Source organism: Myotis nattereri (genome assembly GCF_964212035.1).
Source record: "Myotis nattereri genome assembly, chromosome: 2".
NCBI classification, from domain to species: Eukaryota; Metazoa; Chordata; class Mammalia; order Chiroptera; family Vespertilionidae; genus Myotis; species Myotis nattereri.
In genome coordinates this window covers 174,084,849-174,109,014 of record NC_138076.1, presented here as the reverse complement: position 1 = coordinate 174,109,014, position 24,166 = coordinate 174,084,849, and the positions used below count along the sequence as shown (strand labels likewise).

Here is a 24,166-nt window from a genome sequence, read left to right as displayed (position 1 = left end):
TCATTAGAGACCAAAGGGTTGCCTTGCATGGACGTTATGTAAGGTTGACAAAATATGCTGACATTATTTCTACAGCAATAAATTTTAAACTGTAACATGTTAAAAGACGGAGGCAACTAATATTGCAGCTTGCATCAATTGACTTAAATTTTCACAACTAATTTTAAAGTCGATAAATCTGATTGATGCTAAACTTTGAAGGCAAGTTGTTTTTTCTTTTTTCTTTAAAGCATAGGAATTCATGCAATTTAGTCCTCATTTTCTCTCTTATGACTAGAAATAAAATATCAGGAATGTGTTCTCCCCTGAGCCTGAAGGAACTGAAGATTTTAAATCTTAGTAAAAACAACATTTCATCCCTGTCAGAGGACTTTCTTGAGGCTTGTCCTAAAGTGGAGAGTTTCAGCGCCAGAATGAACTCCCTTGGTAAGTGTTCTGAGTGAGCCTTCTCTTTACCAGCACTTTTGAATATTACAGGATGAGTAATATTGGACATTTTTGGTGGGGATTTAATGGTATTGTTTGAGTTTAAATATGATGCCGGAGCTTCAAATATAAAGCTAGCGGGTTAGTGATAAAAATAAATGAGGAGTCAAGCCGTGGACACAGGAAGGAAACTTAAATGCATGCTGCTAAGTGAAAGAAGTCAGGCTGAAAAGGCTACATACTGTATAATTCCAACTAAAAGACACTGGCAAAGGCACGAAGACAATCAGTGGGTGCCAGGGGTTTGGAGTGAGGAAGAGAGGAATGCATAGTTGGGGAAAAGGAGGATTGGGACAGTGGAGCTATTCTGTGTGCTACTGTTATGTGGACACTGGTCATAATCCATTTATCAGGATGCATAGAATGCATATTGCAAAGAGTGAACTCTGTTGTAAACGATGGATTTTAATGACAAGGCATTAATATTGACATTAATTATAACATATACCAAACTATGCAACTTATTCATAATAGAAGGGGGGAAAAGTGTGTTTATGGGTGGTGGTAGTGAGGAGAGAAGGGATCCATGGAAAATTTGGTACTTTCCACTCAAATTTTCTGTAAATATAAAGCTGCTTAAAAAAGTCTACTTTTTAAATTAAAAAGAAAGTTTAAAATTTTAATGTTAAAATTTTATAAATGAAAAATAATTTTAGCAGGTTAGTATTGGCATAGATAAAAATGACAATATCTTGGGCTATAAATAGTCACTATATTGTGGTTCCTTTCAGTCTACTAAACTAAAAACTCCTATGAATGCCTGATCTGGGTAAAGCAGGAATCCTAAGTTCCTACCAAGCTTCTTCAGAAATTTTTGGAGTATAAGTATTATTAGCACTATTGTTTCTTTTTAATCAATCACTCAACAGTTTTCAAATTAGTAATGTTCATGTACATTTAATAAGTTCTTGTTTTGTGCAAGGTATTACAATAATACATAATATGACCACTACTTTTATTACAAGCCATGGAACACTCTTTGTGGAATACCCTAAGCCTGTGAGATAACAGGGAACTATGTTCATTTGCAGCCTATCTGAGAATTATAATATTAAGGGAAAATACTTTTATAACCATAAACAGAAACTCCTCATATTTTATCTTTCCTAATGGAGGCCATGTGCATCTTGCCACCAACGTGACTGTTCTATATGTGACTCAGTAAAATTATTTTTTTATAAAATAATTTTTAATACATTTTAGTAGCAGAATACAGTTTGACCACTTATTTTCAAATATATTAATTTGTCAGAACGATCAGAAACAAATGAGAAGAGCCATGCTAATTTGCATAGTATTTTCTTTTTTTCTCCATTTCACCCTCTTCTAATATTGATCATGTTCCTACCATGAACCAGAAACTGGGGATAGGAGGCAGGGGAGTATGATGTTTAAGTTGGGTCAGGAAAAAATTGCATTTATAAGGACTCTGAGGCTAGATTATAGTAAATATGTCATCTCCACTGAATTTCACACACACAAAAAACTTAGAGTAGGACAGGTATGATCTCTGCGTGACCAATTGAGGAAATTGAAGCCCTGAGATTTTTGTGTGACATGTCAGGGACATAAAATTAGCTAACCATGAAAACCTGAATACACCTAAGTTCAAAAATTGATTTGCTTTTCACTACACAACTTTAATAGTTTTAGAAGTTGTCTATAGTTAGGTCATACCTGAGTAGGACCACCAACCATTGAAAATAACCTCATGTGAAATGAAGTTTTACTCAATTCTTTGATTTTATGAGTGTTTTCCATATAGCATCTGAACCTCAAGACTCTTTAATTCTTAAGTGGAGAAGCATTTCTACTAAGTTATTTAGTCACAAATACTTTTGGAAAATAGGTGAGGTGTAGCATAGCATGTACCTTTCAGGAAGACAGCGTCTAGCCATGTCCTGGAACTTTTTGATCCTTGAAGATTTTCTAGATAAAGCATAACTCATACTTTTAATATTGAAAATGCTAAGAAATAATTTCTGAAGTTACTTTCATGGAACAATAAGTTTTTATATTTCTGAAGAATCTCAGATATCATCTGGTCTAGCTGTACTATTTTGCAGATGACAAAACAGGCTGTATGATGTGCTCGGTTTCCAATATTGTGTTCCATAGAATTTCATTCCTTGGAGGTCCTCATACTATATTTCTTTCTTGGGAATTCATAACATATCCCAGGCTATTGAGAACTCTGAGATACTTCATTTTATTTTACCTAATGTTTCCCCAATCTCTTAAGATCACATGATCAAAAAATACCTTCATTAAGTAACATCCATATTATTCCATAGGACACTCTTTATGAGATGGTACTCTGAAGAATTTTTATCTTTATATATTATATTGTATATTAGTATTCTAAAGTATTTTGTTACAGTTATTTAAGAGTAATTTGAATTAATCTATAATTTATTTCACAAAATATCACACATAATTTGAAATGAATATTCTAATAATTTTTATGTTCATAGATGTTAAACAGATTAATTATATTTAGATAGTTGCTTAGCTTTCATATTAAAAGATTTGTATAAGTATGGTGTATTATTTTAATGTTTAGTGGTAGTATTAAGGATGTCACCATATTTTAAAAGTAGATTTTTGAAAAATTGTCAGCATAAGAATAGAAATTAAATTAAATGACAGGTCATTGGTAGCCGTTCTTATAGAATCCAATAGAAATCTAGTTAAAATGATTTAAATGCCCGTTATCTCATTTTTGTTTTCTTTTAGCTGCTATGCCTTTTTTACCTTCTTCTATGACAAACATCAAATTATCTCAAAACAGATTTACGTGTGTTCCAGAAGCAATTTTAAATCTTCCACAGTAAGTTTATTATTTTAATTTTAAAGCCATATGAGCTGGAGCAGAACTTTCAGAAACAAGGCTTTGATTTAGGCATATAAAATGTAATTGATTTCTAAACCTACTTAGCTTACTGTTCAAATCTATGAATGTTTGACATTCACTAGACAAAAGGCCGAAGTTGTTACTTGGACTTTTAAACTTTTATATTAATTTGGTGTGCTATTGTGTAGTAACAGTTGAAGATTATTTACTGAATAGTTCGCATTATGATACTCAAATGAGATTATGTTGGCTGTCACTTTAACTATGTGAGGCATCATGCTCAGTGTTAGGGAACGCTGTGTATCACCCTGAGACAAGCAGGCGGAAGCGTGTGCCCCTGCACAATGTTAATGAGCTCTAAGACCCAACCTCTGAAGAATCCTCCTAGTAATAAGTGAAATTGAAAAGAGATAGGGGGGCTGTATATTTATAACTCTTCTACTTGAATAGAAGCAGGAATTTTAATGGCCATTTTTGCATTTGTTAATTATGATTTCTCATGTGTCATAAACATGCGTAAAACACTCATTCTGAGATTGACATTTTTATGTTTCTGGAGCAGGGAAATTAGGCCTCAATTTTGCTTTTAATGGTTCTTATTCATGTAAATGTTTCTAGTGAGAAGGCCTCCTTTCTAGCTCATCTGTACTTATAAGTACCCCAAAGCACACATGCATCCTTATATATAAATATTGTTAGTTTTAAAGTTCTTAGACTCTAGTGGAAATTACTGGTGATATAATTTTATGTATTTTGGAAACACTCACTTGGTTCTATCTTGACACTGTATTGTTTTAGCTTGCGATCATTAGACATGAGCAGCAATGAAATTAAATACCTACCAAGTCCTGCACACTGGAAATCTTTGAACTTAAGGGAACTCTTGTTTAGTCATAATCAGATCAGCATCTTGGACTTGAGCGAAAAAGCACATGCATGGTCTAGAGTAGAGAAACTACATCTTTCTCATAATAAACTGAAAGAGGTAAGACGTCATCTTTATTTGCTTAAAGTTATTGCCATTTGAAAATAGGCTTGTGTAATTTGCATCATCAAAATTTATCATTTTAAAATCTGTCATTTTGTATTTCCTACTTTTTGAATAAGATCTAAACCTACCCTGAGATAAGTTGGTATATTAAGAATGCGTAATTTCCATAAAAGAATACTTTTTGTGCTCTATTTTTTAATTACAGAAATATATCTATTTAACTATGAATGTGGTGTCTGTAATGCTTTAAATGTGTTATTTAATCATGAAATCACTGGTCTGTTACCAGACTCTCAGATACTCTGCACTTCTAAAGTTGACACTGGGCCACATGTAGTCGTGTTTTTCCCCTGACTTTCTTTCCTAGATTCTTAAATTCCTGCATTCCTTTACCTCATCCAAGTGGGCCAATGTCCTTTGCTTTACTCCATTGCCTCTGTTACAAATCTGAAATTGATTATCCATTGATCTCAGAAAAAAACTTTTTTGGGGGCCAAATTCAAAAGGCAAAAATAATTAAATGTCTGAAACTGTGAGGTTCAGAATAACTGATTTTTGGTACCTGATTTTTGCCAGAAAAATTAATGTTTTTTTTTTTAATTTTAAAAGTAATGAGCCCTAGCCGGTTTGGCTAAGTGGATAGAGTGTTGGCCCGTGGACTGAAGGGTCCCGGGCTTGATTCCAGTCAAGGGCACATGCCTGGGTTGTGGGCTCTATCCCCAAGTGGGGGAGCATGCAGGAGGCAGCTGATCAATGATTCTCTCTCATTATTGATGTTTCTATCTCTCCCTCTCCCTCTCTGAAAGCAATAAAAATATTTTTAAAAAATTAAAAAAGTAATGGGTACTTAAAAATTTGGAATGGAAAAAACAAACTCTAGTTAGCGTGCCACCTAACTTAGTTAAACAAAATTTAGTTGTATTTTAATAGTATTAAGTTGTATATAAGCTTGTGATGACCAGATCTTTATAGTTTTACTGAAGAACAAAACAATGTGAGGAAACAGATGATTGGATTTGGAAAGCTATAAAGACATTTGCTTTCAGTGTTGTGAAGAGATGACATATGTTACCAAGGGAGCAAGGGTTTTCAAAGATTATAAATATGTGACCTAGTTTTGGGTAAATCCCTCATATTTATCTCTTTAAACATTCATAGTGAAAGCTGTGACAAGCACTTGAAAGGTTTTTGATCCCTGTTGAAAGGTTGTGCATGTCACTGATTGGATCTCTGGTCCTCTCTGGCTCCCTTATCAGCTTCTTGTTCCTTGGCCGCACACATCTTCCTTCCCACCAACAGACTTTGCCCTTTTTTTTTTTTATTTCATTAAGATTCCTCCTGAGATTGGCTGTCTTGAAAACCTGACATCTCTTGATGTTAGTTACAACTTGGAACTGAGATCCTTTCCCAATGAAATGGGGAAATTGAGCAAAATATGGGATCTTCCTTTGGATGAGCTGCGTCTTAATTTTGATTTTAAGCATATAGGATGTAAAGCCAAAGACATCATAAGGTTAGATCATTTTATTTCCATTTGTTTCTGTTAAGTGTGTTTCAGATTTCTCTGTGACTTTGAGGGATATAGAATTACAAAATAAGAAAAAAATGTATAGTGCTATTTAACATTAAGATGCTATGTATCATTTGCCTTTTATATAATGAACTAGAGGCCCGGTGCATGGATTCGTGCACTGGTGGGATCTCTCGGCCTGGCCTGCCCCCTTTCACAATCTAGGACCCCTCGGGGGATGCCGGACTGCCTGTTTTGTCCCGATCTCCTCAGGCTAGGCCAAGGGACACCACTGGTGCACAAATCCATGCACCGGGCCTCTAGTATGCATATAAGATCTTTGGTTAATCTCTTCCCACCCTCCCCCTCCCCCTTCCTCTGAGATTCATCAGTCTGTTCCATGTTTCCATGCTGTGTGTTGAGCGTCTGCCCCTGTTGGTCAGTGTGTGTCATAGCTACTGGTGGAATGGTTGCTTAGGCCTTCATATATATATTTATATATATATATATATATATATATATATATATATATATATATATATGAGAATATTTTTCCTCCTTATCATGTTTCTTGCTAGAAACAGACTCTAAAAGGAAAGTACTACTAGTTGGTCTCTTGTTACCAACTACACAATATAAAGAAGCATAGCAGAATATAATGAATTCTTTTTTATGTCTTTATTGATTTGTAGAGAGAGAGGATAGAGGGATAAAAACATCAATGCCAGAGAAATATCATTGATCAGCTGCCTCCTACACGCCCCCTGATGGGGATTGAGCACGAAGCCCTGGGCATGTGCCCTCACTGGGAATTGAACCAGTGACCATTGAGCCACACTGGCTGGGCAATAATAACTTCTTAAGCTTCATTTCAGATAGCAGATAGTTATATGTCTATTCTATTTTAAAGCATTATAGTTTCTTAAATAATAAATCATTACTAACTTTGGTTTTGCTTGCTGACCTTGATCATATTTGAAATCCCTGAAACTCCCCAGGTATCACTGTTTCTGGTGCTTACACTTTACAAATGTCAAATATTTTTGATAATTGACTTTATCTCCTTGTTATATTTTAAGCATATTAGTCTTATTGTTACCTATTCATACAATTATTTATTTCCATTTTCACAAAATTACTTATATCTGTATTTATCTCACAGGTTTCAGCTCATTTATCACCCCTCATTGTGTCCCTGACTATAATAGCCATTAAGGCTGGGACTATGGCTGTATTTACTCATTGTCTGATAGTTGGCACAAAGCCTGGCATACAATTTATAGTGTTTGAATTACCAGAGAACTGTATTTACCTAATTATCTTCTGCTTACATTTCAATTTATATTTAACTTTTAATGAAGAACTAGTAGCCCTGCGCACGAACCGTGCACCAGTAGCTCGCCAGTAGCTCGCTGCCACCCTCCAGTAGCTCTCCACCCACTGCCCTGCCCTCCTGTAGTTCCCCCCACCCCCCTGCCCCCGCCCCCCCTCATAGCTTGCTGCTCTGCCCCCTCCTGTAGTTCTCCGCCGCCCCCTTGTAGCTTGCTGCCCCACCCTCCTGCTGATCCACGATCCGGTCTTACTCGGTCAGTCATTACACTTTAAGGTATAATGACCATTTGCATATTACATCTTTATTATATAGGATAATTTCTGTCCTCCTGAGCTTGATGCAATTTGAAAGGAAAGAGTTTGTTGCCTGCTATGCTAAACATGACCCCTGATTTTAAATAATTATGTCTCATAATTTTTCCTTCTTGAAACTGAAAAGATGTTCATATGAATATTGGTTCAATTACTATAAAACATTTGGTGGAGCTAGTTTTCAGTGTATTATTTCATATTATCAAGCCACTGTGTAAGTAAATCTTTTAAACTCTGTTTTACATTTTAGGAAAGACAAAGCCCTGGGATAGTTTAGAAATTGTAGACATCCTTTGCTTTTTCAAAGAATGAGTTTTTTCAAAGAGTGGTGAATTCTGAATAGTTAATGGTCACTGGACCATTGCTTTTATCGTTTATTGGTGATGAAAACAGAACTTTAGTTGCATGTGAGAAAATGACTGATTCCAGTAATAGCAGGTAGAGATATGATCTGTCAGATCTTATTTTCTCAAGTGTCAAAGAAACCAAGAAGAGTTATTCAGCTTTTTGGTCAGATCACCAGGACTGTTGGTCAGATTCCTGTTAGTTATGAGAATGGATCCATCAATGATCTCTAAAATTCAGTTATGATTTAATTTCCTTCTCTAATTTTAAACTGTGGCAACATTTTAATATACTTAAAATGTACCTTTACATATTCATTATATCTTAGAGAACATTTAAAATCTATTGATATAAAGGTGGCTTTGTTAGCTACCTATGGCATTTCTAAGTAGTTTCATCTATTTTTACACTAAGATGATTAGGAATAACAATATATCTGATACTATAATCGTTTATGTATAGTAATTTATAATGTAACCAATATGACCTTTCCATGTATATTATACATATGCATATATGATATATGTGAATATCCTATCTAATAAAGAAGGAATATGGTAATTGACCCTCATACTGTCACAAAGATGGCAGCGTCCACAAGCCAATAAGGAGGGTATATGCTAATTGACTGCCACACCCTCAAAGATGGCAGCACCCACAGCCACAAGATGGCTGGCAGGGGAGGGTAGTTGTGGGTGATCAGGCGAGCATGGGAGGGCAGTTAGGGGCAACCAGGCTGGCAGGGGAGGGCAGTTGGGGGCGATCGGGCCAGCAGGGGAGCAATTAGGCGTCAATCAGGCAGACAGGAGAGTGGTTAGGGGTGATCAGGCTGGCAGGCAGAAGCAGTTAGGGACGATCAGGCAGGCAGGCAGGCGAGTGGTTGGGAGCCAGCAGTCCCGGATTGTGAGAGGAATGTCTGACCGCTGGTTTGGACCCAATCCCTGTGGGGCCTAAACCAGCAGTTGTACATCCCCTGAGGGGTGCCTGATTGGAAAGGGTGCAGGCTGGGCTGAGAGACACCTCCCGCCCCAAGTGCACTAATTTTGTGCATCGGGCCTCTAGTATACATTATATATGTCATTCATGAATATATATGTACACACACATATATAATGTACCCAATATAACCTCACTATCAAGGTTTAGCATAACAGTATGCATGGGTACTCTAACTTGGCTCTCTGACACATGGATTTTCTAAAATTTTATACTTTATAATTTTTTAGGGTTTTGTGTTAATTTAAATAAATCTCTGTCTGTGTGTGTATAAAATTCTAATGGGCATTGCAAACATTTTCACATTTTGATTATTTATGGTGTTAGTGTAACATGTCATTGTGTTTGATAATGCTACCAATCATTATCAACTATACCAATATTAATAATAAAACATAGGCATTAACAGCATACCGAAAGACAAGTGCACTTTACTTATATAAGTTGTGCATTTTTTTTTGCATACTATATTTTAAAAATCTGACATTTAAAAGAGTTTAATGCACAAGAATTTACCTATATTTTAAGTATACTATTAAACAGTTTATTATTTTATTTTTGTCTTTCTAATACCAGGTTTCTTCAACAGCGGTTAAAAAAGGCTGTGCCCTATAACCGCATGAAACTTATGATTGTGGGAAACACTGGGAGTGGTAAAACCACCTTATTGCAGCAATTAATGAAAACCAAGAAACCAGATGCTGGGATGCAGAGTGCCACCGTTGGCATAGACGTGAAGGACTGGCCTATCCAAATAAGAGGCAAAAGGAAGAAAGACCTGATTCTAAATGTGTGGGATTTCGCAGGTATTTATTTTGCTAGAATTTTAAAATCATGTTGATCTCTTATATAGAATTTGGATTTAAAAACTGAGTTTTCTGTTCCAATACTGCAAAGAGACCAGTGAATCCTATGGAACTATTCCAGAGCGGTTTACTTCTCCCCGCATTACGCTTGCCACCAGGACGGAGAAGTGTATGGAGGGGAATGTTAGAAACGGTAGGTGGCAGCTGAAGCTGAGTATGGGGTTCATAGCTAACACCTCAGCCAGAAGTTCTCAATCGCTAGTAAACACTCAGTTATAGTCTTCTAAACATCGTTGATTGTTCTTCTTTTTTTTTTTTTTAATGCTGAATCGTGTATAGTATCACCTAAAAAATTTGTTTTGAAAAGAAGCAGGCTCAAAAAGAGTCTCCAATCTCTGTTTAGGTCGGGAGGAATTCTACAGCACGCACCCGCACTTCATGACCCCGCGATCCCTGTACCTCGCCGTCTATGACCTCAGCAAAGGGCAGGCTGAAGTTGATGCTATGAAGCCTTGGCTATTCAATATAAAGGTGGTCTATTCTAATCATTTGAGAATACAGAGTAATTTTCATTTTTTTTTGTATGTAAGGTAATTTACTTTAGGCAAAGAGTTGCTTTAAGAGTTTTGTGGGGTGTTTTTTGTTGTTTTTTTTTTAAGGAAGTTAGCAGCACTGAAATTTTGAGTTGGGAAATTTTCAGAGTAATTAAGCTGTGACATGAAAATAAGGTGTTCTGCCGAAACCGGTTTGGCTCAGTGGATAGAGCGTCAGCCTGCGGACTGAGAGGTCCCGGGTTCGATTCCGGTCAAGGGCATGTACCTGGGTTGCGGGCACATCCCCAGTGGGGGATGTGCAGGAGGCGGCTGGTCGATGTTTCTCTCTCATCGATGTTTCTGACTCTCTATCTCTCTCCCTTCCTCTCTGTAAAAAATCAATAAAATATATTTAAAAAAAAAAAAAAGAAAGAAAATAAGGTGTTCCGTATTGGTGAGTGCTATAGATACTTGGAACCCTTTTCAGCTATAAACATGGGAACTACACATGCTAAACTATGTTTATCATATTTTAAAATGGAATATGAGGTTTTCTAACTTAAAATAAGTTATGCTAAAGAAAACCAATCTGTGCAGCTTTGAAGATGCATAGTGGCAATTTAGTATGAAGTTTTTCAGATCTTACACTTATATATGGCACCAGATTAATGTGCTCCTTTATTTATTTATTTATTTAGTGAACTGAAGTATAATTGACAATATGCTCTTATATTGGGAATCTCTCTGTGTTAGTTTCCACTTTGTCCTTTGCTGCCAGTTATTCCTTACAAGCTCGTTTTGTAATTTTGGTAATTTTTTAAACCTTTTTTTGTTTCTACTTTATTATAGTTAGCCAAAGTGAGCAAATATTACAATGGATAATTATACGTTAAGGAAAGAAAGGCAGCTGTTTTCTTCATGATGTCCTTTAATTTTTCACTTCCACTCGAGTGAATTTCAGTGGAAATGTGATCAGTATTTTGCGTCTTTCTCTGTAGGCGAGAGCTTCCTCTTCCCCTGTGATTCTTGTGGGCACACATTTGGATGTTTCTGAAGAGAAGCAGCGCAAAGCCTGCATCAGTAAAATCAACAAGGAGCTCTTGAACAAGCGGGGCTTTCCCGCAATCCGCGATTACCACTTTGTGAACGCCACCGAGGAATCCGATGCTTTGGCAAAACTTCGGAAAACCATCATAAATGAGAGCCTCAATTTCAAGGTAACGTAGTTAATGCCTACTGGGGTCTGGTAGCTAAGTCTAACTTATTAATTCTTACGCTACGCAGCTGCTTAGAAATGGCAGAAGACGAGGTATTTTCCATACCGGTTAGCGTTATTAAAGTATTTTCCGTTTTAAAACTACTCATGCCATACTTCATTTCAGGTTCATAGAAATGGGAATAAAAACAATTAGAGGGCCTGAGAGGATCTAAGAGAGGGGATGCGAGGCGGAGGGTGTTTCTGAGAGAGCCTGAGCAAATGATTCTGATGCCTTTCTCTCCCAGCTTCCTCCATGGTGATGTAATCAACAGGGTAAATGTGAATACTGGGGCCTTGGGATCATCTTTCTTCTGTTAGTTTTTTTACTGTTTTTTTCTTCTCCTGCTTCTTTCTTTGGTAGCTCCTTTTGTATACTCATCTTGCTATTCCAGGCTGCTCCTCCATACCTCCTGTTCCTTTGATTCCCATTATAGATGTTTTCCCCTCAACATTGTTAGATGGCTTTTCACTTGGTTGCCAAGATCACTAATTTGGTTTTCATCAATGTCTAAGCAATTTTTTTTTATTACATACAAACAGGGTTTTTCATTTTAGGAATGATGTCTTTGATTTCTAAAGTGCCTTTCTAATAAATCAAATGCAATTCATTGGGTTTATAAAACACAGATAAATTAGTTACCAGGCAGAATACTTAAAAATATTTTTATTCATTTTAGAGAAGGGAGAGGGGGAGAGATATAGAAACATCAATGATGAGAGAGAATCGTTGAATCCCTGCCTCCTGCACACCCCACAATGGGGATTGAGCCTGCAACCTGGGCATATAACCCTGCAACCTGGGCATATAACCCAACCGGGAATTGAACCATGACCTCCTGGTTCATAGGTTGATGCTCAACCACTGAGCTACACTGGCCAGGCAGAACACTTATTTTTAATACTTACAGGAGAGAGAAATTTTCCAGGGTCCTCCAGACAGCATGATGTAAACTGTGTGGAATAGGCCCTGACATTGTTATATGAGAAACACAGTGGTGACCTTCATTGTCAGTTCCTGTTGGCTTAGCTCATTAGCACTAATGATGTAGGCATGGCTTGTAACTAAGGGGTTGTTTTGCCTGGACAGTCACAGCATAATTATAAATAGTGTCCCACAATGTCCTCAATCAAGCATTCCGGTCTGGATGATGAATGTGATGGTCGCCCTGGTTATAATGTGTCTGTCGGTTAGCTTAGTTCTGTCCCATTTCCACTGATTATGCTCCTATCCAGAGCCTAATGAGCCTGTTGTAAATGGGCTGGTCTTCGTGGTGTCCCAGGAGACAATTTGCATGTTTGTATCTTTCAGCACATTTATCTCAGTCACTGAAAGGTTTTGCCAGTGGTGGGTCACTCTTGGCATTTTATGTAAGAAGAATGGTGTATTATTTTATTTGCTGAGTTTCCTACTCTCTCATGGGACTTATGATTAGAGATTAACATGACTTTTAAGAAACAAATATACAGAAGTCATTCATCCAGTTAAATATTGTCTTTATCCAGGTGGTTTTCTTCTGAGACTATGCCTGTTGTTAATTACACTATTTTAATAGCTTCTCTTTTTATCATTACTGTTGGAGCATACATTATATTTTTTAAAAAGACCCCTTGGAGGTTAAGTTTGTTTTGAAAATGCCTGAATTTTGTTGAAACAAACACTATGCATAAAGTGGTTAGTTCATCAAGCTGGAATAGTACTGCTTTTGTCTAATAACATGTTGTCACTGTCAATCAGTAAAAGCATATTTCTTCCTGCATTTATAAATGAAATCTGAAGGCAACACCATGCAAGGATGTAAAAGAAATGCTTTGAAAAATAGAAATGTTATTTGAAGAAAGGTATATATTGCTAAGGTGTACATCACTCTGGCACTTTTGTTCGAAAATTCATTTGATTCCTTTGCAGAATAGTGACTCTTTTCGATGACCTAGAACCAACGAGCTTGCTAGACCTTTAATATTCTTTTCTCCCTGCAGTGCTTCAACCCATATTCAAATAGCAGCTTTTAATCTACTGGAGATCATTCTTTTTGCCCTCTCATTTTTTCTTCTTTCTTTTATCTTGGCCCTTCTCTAATATTTTCCTGTCTCACCTTTATTAACATGTATCTGTGCAAACTCTAGAATAAAACTGGTGTGTGTGTGTGTGTGTGTGTGTGTGTGTGTGTGTGTGTGTGTGAGAGAGAGAGAGAGAGAGAGAGAGAGAGAGAGAGAGAGAGAGAAAGAGAAAGAGGGAGAGGCTGTTGGTGACCTGACACAAATGAAAAGAAATAGGACAAAACAGAACAATACCCCTTTCAATTTGTCCAACCCATTAGCAGGTATTCTTTGCTGGCCCTGGAGCCCAGTCCTATAAAATTCATCTTTTTTCTACATGATTTGCTATCTGTGAAAACCCTTGTTTATTTATAACTGTAGATTTGCCTCCTTGAGTTAAAACATAAACTTCAACCTGAAGTTTTGTTTTATTTTAAATTATAAATAAAGCAGAGAGGGATTGTGAAAAGTGGAGATTAGTAGAGTTATAGTTAATTTTCTGGGGCAAGGGATAGATGAACACAGTCTTTCAAATTACTGTTCGGAGGTAAATATGTAAATAATGGGTATGGCAGCTGTAAATGAAGCTCCTTAAGGTTCTAGTTACAAGTAGAAAAAGAGCAAGTTAAATTTTATGTGTGTTTATAAACCCAATTTCTATTTGTAATATGTTTAATAATTTAGGTAGGAATTTTGGTAAGTCAGGTAAACAACGTACAAGAATATATTCATGGGTCCAGAAATGGGGAGAGTTTGCCACCTGGTGGTTCTCAAAGGCATTTTAGTTACTATTGTTAGAGCTGTATTTCTATTTAAAATTAGATTTTCATGGAAAAAAATGTGTGGAAAAGACTGTCATTATTGGAAACATCATCTTAAGGCAATTTAACATATTTTTATTTTACATTTCAAATAATATGCAGTAATTTTTTTAAATATATTTTATTGATTTTTTACAGAGAGGAAGGGAGAGGGATAGAGAGTTAGAAACATCGATGAGAGAGAAACATCGATCAGCTGCCTCCTGCACACCCCCTACTGGGGATGTGCCTGCAACCAAGGTACATGCCCTTGACTGGAATCAAACCATAGGTCGACGTTCTATCCACTGAGCCAAACCAGTCAGGGCTAGTATGCAGTTATTAAAGTCAGAGTGTCACAGAACAGAAGTCATCCTCTTTTGTCAGTGTTTTTGGATGACGTTTTATTTTCTCAAGTTTAAGGTTTTACAAAAAGCCTAGTTTAGGTGAGGAGATGTCACGTCTGTCTCCAGGCTTCGCTGTTGATATGTACATTAATGTAACATTTGCAAATAACAAGCACAGAATTTAATGTTTTACCTCATGGTGTGGATATTTTCATCTAATAAGCAAGGTTCAAAAGCTCTTGTAGTACTGATTGCTTATATTAGCATGTCTATTGCATATATGTTTAATGTCTTAAAAAACAGAAAATCTTTTATTTATGGTTAGGTTTTTGCTATGTATTTTCTGGATTGCTGGGTAAATAATTCCATACTATTTTATTTGATAGTCTTTTCAAATTGGTTTCTGTGTTCATATTTTTATCTTATTACCATTTTATTTATCCCTCAAAATTTAAATTATTTAAATCACATTTTGATTTTAGTTGAAAACACACTTCTGAATGATATACCCCGTTCTTTAAACCTATTAGCACTGAATTTACCCAGCACCTGACAAATGTATGAATACAATGGGTTTTTTACAGCTTGTCATTTTTAATCACATAGATCCGAGATCAGCCTGTTGTTGGGCAGCTGATTCCAGACTGCTATGTAGAACTTGAGAAAATCATTTTATCAGAGCGTAAAAATGTGCCAATTGAATTTCCTGTAATTGACCGGAAACGATTATTACAACTCGTGAAAGAAAATCAACTGCAGTTAGATGAAAATGAGCTTCCTCATGCAGTGCACTTCCTAAATGAATCAGGTTTGGGTGTTTATTTGTTTCAGATTTTTTCAAAGCGTGGCTATGGTAATTTATAAAGATGGATCTGAACCGTGCTAGAATTTGCAGTCGCTACTTAACAGAATAGCTCCAGAATTCTTTCAGAGGCCACTGATGTCTATCTTCTTGGAAGATCATCCTGTGCATTGATGTTAAATCATATGTCATGTCATAAGAAAAACATTGGAAACCATCTAAGGGCAACAATGGAAAAAGCAAAAGTTAAAATGTGTGGGTTCCAGGTCTTGACTGTACTAGTCAGGAGCTGTGGAAGCCTGAGTATAAGGCACATCCTTTCAAAGTATCAAATGAATTTAGTGTGTGTGGAAGTGGCTTGCCTACTGGAGAAGAGAATTATTATTGGAATGGTCTAATGGGGCACTTTGAGAATCAGTGGTTGCCTGAGATGCAGCTATGAGTGCAGATCTTGCTCTGTTATTTCACATATTGTCAGCATGACCTCATACATAACAACTCTCAATTATGTACTTGATCAGTATAAATAATTTGTTAAATTATAAATAATATAACTTAATATGAAATTTTATTAAATTTCATATAATTTTTTATATGAAAATTTTTTTTTCATGTTGATTATAATCTGTTCCTTCTTTCCATCATTCTTAAACCAGTAGCTTCCTAGGATATTCTGTGTCTCTTACCTCTTTTTGAAAAATGAAATGTGTCTTTGTATTGCATATTTAGAAAGCCAAAAGGAAAATTATGAATTTCTGTTTGCTTGTAAATAGATGCCCTGCAATACATGGCATTGTCTCAAATATGCTGATACATGATCACTCAATATCATTAAAAAATGCTTCTTTATAATATTGGATGTTAGGGCTAGAGAGCTAGGATGCCCATGCTGACATTGTCGCACATGTCAATGAGGAGGTTGGACTAGATTCTCCTGCTCTTTGATGTTTGTATATTCTAGATTTCATGTTTCATTGTTTGATTTTTTTTACTCCAGGGGTCCTTCTTCATTTTCAAGACCCAGCACTGCAGTTAAGTAACTTATATTTTGTGGAACCCAAGTGGCTTTGTAAAGTCATGGCACAGGTTGGTGTCTTATATTTTTGTGACATGGGGGTAATGATTGGAAAGGAGAATAAATGGCACCCAGAGCATTGAACATTGTAGACTTGCTGTTCAGTTAAGATAGAAACTACAGCAAATATAGAAAACTATAGGGCACTTCATGTAAAAAACTACTTAAAGAAGAGCTTTGTGGAAGAAGGGAAGGTACCTAAGAATTTACTTTCACACCTTTAATGTCTGTAATGACGGATGCTTGTACCACTGAGTTCCATGGCGCTTTCCTAGATCCTGATCATATCTTTGGTTTGGTTGATAGTCAACTGTATGAAAACTTTGTGAAAATCCTTGGAGTAAATATATATGAGAAAATTGGATCATTGAGCCTGTGAAACCTCTATCTAGACAACATGGAGGGGAATTTTGACTCTTGAGAGAAATGATTTGAGTTCTAAATGCTTACAATTTTTGAAAACTTTGGATTGCAGTAGTAATAGCTATTTTTTCTTCATTTATATTTAATATGGAAAATTGTTTCTTCTATTGATAATTACCGTTGAGTTTATATTAATTAGTTATAACAATCCATCAACATAGGTTTGCTACAGAATGTCACTCAGGGAGAACACACCATCTCAGGTTTTTTTCAACAGCAACTCTTAGGGCCAGATAAATCTTTGTTGTGCATTATAGGATAATAGCAGCATCTTTGGCCTCTACCCTGTAAATATTAGTAGCATCATCCTAGTTTTCACCACCAATGTGTTCAGACATTACCACATATTGCTGGGGATGCAAAATCACCCTCATAAACAGAGGTGAGCTCAGGGAGGATGTCTCTAGCATCTGCATTCACTGGCATTTATTTGGTTTATGAGTATAATTTATAGTTTTGCATGTGGCTCCCAGAATCCCTTAAATAATTATATCTTCTTACATTAGGAGTCTCTCTTCCAATTAAACTATAATGGTAATTAAATTCCCTCAGCTAATCTTGAATGATAGTTCCTAAAGTCCAACTAAAGAAACTTATTTGGATCTAAATCTTATAACACAGAACTTAAGAGCATATTGAAACATTATTTTAATTGGCAATCAATTGTAATGTGGTAGCAATGACTATTTTGGTAGCTACTATTAGGTAGCTTTTTATCCTTCTGCACATATGCCATGGAAAGTGTGATTGTACTCATCTGCTCCATGATAATGGAGCCAGTAAAGTGACTGGTCAAGAGTACTAACTCTGAGCCATTGTGACCTGTACTCAAATCTCTTATGAAACTTACTTTGTGACATTTCTTAATGATTTAAGCCTGTGTTTTTTTTTTTACTTACAAAATAAGGATAGTAACAACTTTAACTTCTACATTGCCTCTCTAGTTCAGTGTAAGTGAGCAGTATATGTTAGCTAGTTTCATATTTGACACATTAGGTGATTAAAGCTTATTATTTTAGGAAATGAAAAAAAAATCTTCAAAAGCATACAGATGTATTTAAGCAGTTTTGGAAAGTGTGCCAGTATGGAGCTAATCAACAGCAACAAAATCTGTGCAGTAGATGCATTCTCAACAGCAAAAGGAGTTTTAAATATTCAACCCTGAAGATTTTGTTGTCCTAGTGGCATGCTATCACGCTCTATCTAGTCAAGAAAATGCTGGATGTTGCACACAGAAGTTATATTTTTCTATGTGAACTAGGAACATTGAAAGCTGCACACATGTGGACACTATTAGAGTAGGTGGATTAAGGAAGTGGTTTGTATGCAAATCATAATCTATTAGCAAAAGCAGATTTCCACCATCACCACAATAAACTCTCTGATAATTCTATAGAATAATTAAGTTGAAACTCCATGGAAGTTCATCTCATTAGAATGGTTAGACTGTAAACATGTTAATTTAAGTGAAAACCAATTCAAGAATTTGAATAGCTCCAAGTTATTTTAAAATATAGGCCTAAAAGGTCAATAAAATGATAATTTAAATTTCTTATTATCTTAAAAAATAAATAGCACAATTCTATTTATGCTGATACAGTGAATTGCAATGTCATTTTCACTGAGTTTTATAAAGAATGAAAGCTATAAATAATCAAGTTTAAACAAGAATGACTTGTCCAATACCCATCATGAAAAATAAATAGGGATATTTGCCTGCATGAATCAGCAAACAAGGAAAGGATTAATTTCATGGTGCAGAAGTGCTAATGAGCCCACCCTCCCTCTATATGCCCTGAGCTGTTAGGTCACTGCACTTATTAAAGAAGGTTCCATCAACACACAGAGAAGTTTACAAAACTCATTTAACTGTATGATACAAGATATGAAAGGGGCTTATTGAATTAATCGGGTGGAGTATTAAAAAATTCGCATGGCAATTTAGTCTTGGTAACGTGTGAAGGAATTTGAAAAATTCTCATTACTTGCAAAAGGGCTTACGAAAGCCTTATAAGTTACTAGGCTGACGGAATATTAGTAGGTCTTTTAAAGTGACAAAATTAAGATAATGTTTCAGTTTTCTATTGCCTTTTAACAAGATACCCCAAAGCTTGGAGGCTTAAAATGTCGGCTGTGTTTATTAAGCGATCTGTGGTTGATTAGGCTCAGTTGAGTGGTCTGGTCCGCAAGGCCTTGGCCAGGGTCATTCCAGTGGCTTTCCTCATTGAACTGGGCTGGAGGGTCCAAGAAGGCTATGCTCACAGTTTGGTGCATTGGTGCTCCTCTGTGTGCCTCTCATGTGGCTCCTTCTCCTAACATCTAGGCCTAGAACTGGTGTAATGTTAGTTCTGCCACATGCTAGTGGATGGAGCAACCCCAGGCCAGGTCAGATTTGAGGGGAGAGGAAATGGACTTCACTTCCTGAGGTACTGAGCAGCATGCATGTATAGGGAGAGAAGGAATTGATATGTCCATCTTTGGAAACTACCACAAAGAATGGTGGCATATATATATATATATATATATATATATATATATATATATATGCAAGCACAAACCTCCTTTAAAACCAATTGGTCTAAGTAAAATGTATTAGCATAAGTATATAAGGATGGCTTGCCTAAATACACGGGTTACTGTGTGCTTTCCAAGGATTATCTCATTTACTTCTCAGAACAGCCCTCTTAAATGGTACTGTATTAACTCTCATCTTGAAAGTGAAAAAGTTAAGTGACAGGGAGGTAAAATAATTTATCCAAAATTATACATTGGGATTTCAGACAAAGTGGTTTGACAGCAGTGTTTATAAATCTAACCCTAGGATAAAATGCTACAAATTTCATTTTCTCAAAATCCACCCATCTAACCTTATTTATTCAAACTATGTTCTAGATATTGTTCTGGTGCTGGGACTGTAGTGCTAGATAAGACAGCATCCCTATACTCACGAAGCTGACATTCTAATGGGAGGAAATGACCAATAAGAAGCACTTACATGTCAGGTGGTACAAAGTGCTACAGAGAAAATATAAAATATGGTTGGTAGCAGAGCACGAGTTGTTAGACAAGGTTATAGTCACTTAATAACAATAACACACCAAACAATTCTTTTTACCACCTAAATTGTAAGAATGATCTGGGACATCTATAAAGTATACAATATGGGATATGTCCCAAAATATAGGTTGTTTAAAAAAATTATTTTTTGATTACAGTTGACATCAAAATATAATTTTTACTCTTTAACAACTCATTATACATTTTTGTTGGATATCATTATGTTTATTGATTCAATAAACATTATCTGTATAAAATAGAAATACAGAGATGAGTAAGAAAAGTCCTGAGCCCAAGGATTTTACAATCCAACATTTCAGACAACTACATTATGTAAATAATGTTTGCTCCTATTTAAGTATCCCTTAAACATAGATCTACTAAAGAAATTAAGCACAAACCTCTTTTAAAAATGAACTTGGCTAAGTAAAATGAATAGGAATATGTAGATAGTAATGGCTAACACATGAGGACTTACTATATGTCAGAAATCTCAAGGCAATCTAAAGACAGTTATTTTTTTATTGTTTAAAGTATTACATATGTCTCCTTTTTTCTCTGATTGACCCTCCATGCCACTCCCGCCCCCCAGGATATGCCCCCACCGCCCCAGTGTCCGTATCCATTGGTTATACTAATATGCATGCATACAAGTCCTTTGGTTGATCTCCAACCCCGCCCTCCCCCCCAGACTTTTCTCTGAGGTTGGACAGTCTGTTCAGTGTTTCTTTATCCCTGGATCTATTTTTGTTCATCAGTTTATGTTGTTCATTATATCCCACATATGGGTGAGATCATGTGATATTTATCTTTCTCTGACTGGCTTATTTCACTTAGCATAATGCTCTCTAGATATATCCATGCAGTTGCAAATGGCAAGAATTCCTTCTTTTTTATAGCAGCATAGTATTCCATTGTGTAGATGTACCACTGTTTTTTAATCTACTCATCTGCTGATGGGCACTTAGTCTGTTTCCAAATCTTAGCTATTATAAATTGTGATGCTATGAACATAGGGGTGCATATGTCCTTTCTGATTGGTGTTTCTGGTTTCCTGGGATATATTCCCAGAAGTGGGATTACTGGGTTGAATGGGAGTTCCATTTTTAATTTTTTGAGGAATCTCCAGACTATTTTTCCACAATGGCTGCATCAGTCTGCATTCCCACCAGCAGTACATGAGGGTTCCTTTTTCTCCACATCCTCTCCAGCACTTGTCATTTGTTGATTTGATGATAGCCATTCTGACAGGTGTGAGATGGTACCTTATTGTTGTTTTGATTTGCATCTCTTGGATGATTAGTGACTTTGAGCATGTTTTCATATGTAAAGACAGTTACTTATATTATCTCACTAGATGCCTGGTGCACAGATTCGTGCACTGGTGGGGTCCCTCAGCCTGGCCTGCACTCTCTCACAATCTGGGATCCCCCCGGAAATGTCGAAGTCCCAGTGCACAGATTTGGCCCAATCCCTGGAGGCCAGACCAAGGGACCCCACCGGTGCATGAATCCGTGCACCAGGCCTCTAGTATGCATATAAGATCTTCAGTTAATCTCTCTCCCCCTTCCCTCTGAGATTTATCAGTCCATTCCATGTTTCCATGCCTGTGTGTCTGCCCCCTAGTGGTCAGTGTGCATCATAGCTACTGGTTGAATGGAAGAATGGTCAAAAGGTCAAATGTTCGCTTGGGCTTTTATATATATATAGATTTTACAGACAAGGAAACTGTGGCTTGAAGACATTAAGTACTCTTTCCCAAGGTCACACAACTAGAAATTGAGCCTGTGTTGAACTTGGGTTCTTCTGACTTATGTTTTTAACTGCTGTGATGATGATCAAAGTCTCCATGTTAGAATCACATGGGTTTCTTGTTAAAAAAGCAGTTTCCCAAGCCTTATCCCAAACCTACAGATATCGACTCTGAGTGGAGTCCAGCAAAATGAGCAGTGCCTTTGTTTGAAAATTAGTAAACTGTACTAAACTGCCTCTCTTCTCATTGAGGAAAAACACCTTCTACCACATAAATATATAGTGAAAGTTTTATTAGAAACCATTAGTGATAACATAGTTTGGAAGATAATTTCCCTAGTAATATATTATTAATGAAACTGTAATAAGAATGCAGGGTATGAGATTGATCTGCTGATGGGAACTGGGGAAGGCTTTGAGCTTCATTGGCTTTGGAGGATCTTCATAATTTCAGATCTGAATTCCTTAATTTAATAATTTTGTGAGGGTATTTTTTTTTGAGTGGATGCTTTTTTGTGTGGGGAGTTGGCTTCTAAGTAACATGGCTGCTAGTTAGGGAAGTTAGGTCCTGTGTTATATTTGACAGTGTTACAATTCTTCTGATTATTTTCACTAAAATGCATTAAATTCAAAACTTTTCACAAAGTAAATTCCAGTGATTATAAGTGTAAATCTTTCAGATTTTGACAGAGAAAGTAGAAGGCGGTCCAAAATATCCTAAAGGAATTATTTCACGTAGAAGTGTGGAAAAATTTCTTTCAAAGAAAAAGAGATTTCCAAAGAACTACACACAACAGTACTTCAAACTCCTAGAAAAATTTCAGATTGCCTTGCCAATAGGAGAAGAATATTTGCTGGTTCCAAGCAGGTAAACCAAAAACTTAACATTTAACTACCCTATAGAAACTCACCATCTATTATATTGTTTTAATTATCAGAATAACTTTGATCTATGATTAATGTACTAAGTATTATTTTTGCTTATTGTGTAAACGTTCTTCTGAAGCAAAACACTTTTAATGAAAACACTACATTTGACATTTTAAAGACAGAATGACTTATTTCATGTCTATAATTACTATTTGGTTTACAACTGTTTATTTAATAAAGGTAAATAGTGGAGATGTGTGTGTGTGTGTGTGTGTGTGTGTGTGTGTATCCTTACACAGTAATGAGAGAGTTCTATCAGACAAATTCTGGGGAGACAGTGATTTTTTATCAGAGTTTTAAAAGAATTTGTGGCAGTGAATTTTGAGAGGAGAGGGGAAACAATGGAGGGCTAATTTCTGGCCCAGTATTATAGAAATTTTTCTTACTGCTTTAGAAGCACCTGAGGAATGTTAGAAAGTAATATGACATTGAAAAGTGCAAATTGCATTGCTGGATGGATGGTGACTGATTCTAAAATTAGATATATACTTTTTTTTGGACATGCAATCTTGTCAAGTTTTATATAATCCCTTGCTTGATACTTGTTTGTGCATAACCAATTATAACAATTTATTTATTAGTATAAATAAGAATACTGAAAAAATTCATGCTCTACTACATCTGAGCATGCATTTGAATTGATTAAATAACCATTGAAATTTTAAAAATATATTTTTATTGATTTCAGAGAAGAAGGGAGAGGGAGAGAGAGATAGAAACATCAATGGTGAAAGAGAATCATTGATCTGTTGCTTTTTAACGCCCTACACTGGGGATCAAGCCCACAACCCGGGCATGTGCCCTGATCAGGAATCGAACTGTGACCTTCAGGTTCATAGGTCGATGCTCAACCACTGAGCCGCAATAGCTGGGCCATTGGATTTTTAAAATAGGAAGAGTATGTAGCAAAAGAAAAACATGCAATTGCTTTGAATATTTATCTTCAATTCATCAACTTCAAGTCATAAAGCACTTTGGTCAACATGGTTGGGTGTTTTATGAAACTATGTAATGATGCGATGTCCTTTTCCCTTTAGTCTGTCTGACCACAGGCCTGTGATAGAGCTCCCCCATTGTGAGAACTCTGAAATTATCATTCGACTATATGAAATGCCTTATTTTCCAATGGGATTTTGGTCAAGATTAATCAATCGATTACTTGAAATTTCACCTTACATGCTTTCAGGTAGAGGTAAGTATTTTAATGAAGACAATATGTAGAGAAGTTAGGGGGAAAATACATTAAAAATAACATGCAATTTTCACAGAGCTTACTTATTTGTAAGGCACCTGAAAATCAGAAAATAAGCTTATACAACTTCATATTGGCCAATATAAAGACATGTGGTCAAATAAGTGTAACAATTTGTCAAGAAGAAAATTCCACAGGTCCTCACTTGAAGCCCATTTGTTCATATTTTAGACACATTTAAAATATGTATGAATAGTTTGCTTTCTATGCCAAAGCAGATTAGAAGCAATATTTTTAAAAGGTGGATTACCAAGAATCACTGGTTTAA

The 24,166-nt window shown here is 36.1% G+C and overlaps 1 protein-coding gene across 1 annotated transcript in view; it reads left to right on the top strand.

The window, feature by feature from the left end:
- The window catches only part of LRRK2 (leucine rich repeat kinase 2), a 127,393-nt gene that overhangs the window by 67,713 nt on the left and 35,514 nt on the right, over window positions 1-24,166 (top strand). The window contains exons 25-35 of the mRNA XM_081082367.1: window positions 278-426; window positions 3,223-3,316; window positions 4,139-4,325; window positions 5,663-5,844; window positions 9,403-9,632; window positions 10,036-10,163; window positions 11,164-11,382; window positions 15,214-15,415; window positions 16,407-16,495; window positions 22,397-22,584; window positions 23,684-23,838. Of these exons, the coding sequence (XP_080938493.1) occupies window positions 278-426; window positions 3,223-3,316; window positions 4,139-4,325; window positions 5,663-5,844; window positions 9,403-9,632; window positions 10,036-10,163; window positions 11,164-11,382; window positions 15,214-15,415; window positions 16,407-16,495; window positions 22,397-22,584; window positions 23,684-23,838 (1,823 nt within the window). The remainder of the gene's footprint in view (window positions 1-277; window positions 427-3,222; window positions 3,317-4,138; window positions 4,326-5,662; window positions 5,845-9,402; window positions 9,633-10,035; window positions 10,164-11,163; window positions 11,383-15,213; window positions 15,416-16,406; window positions 16,496-22,396; window positions 22,585-23,683; window positions 23,839-24,166) is intronic.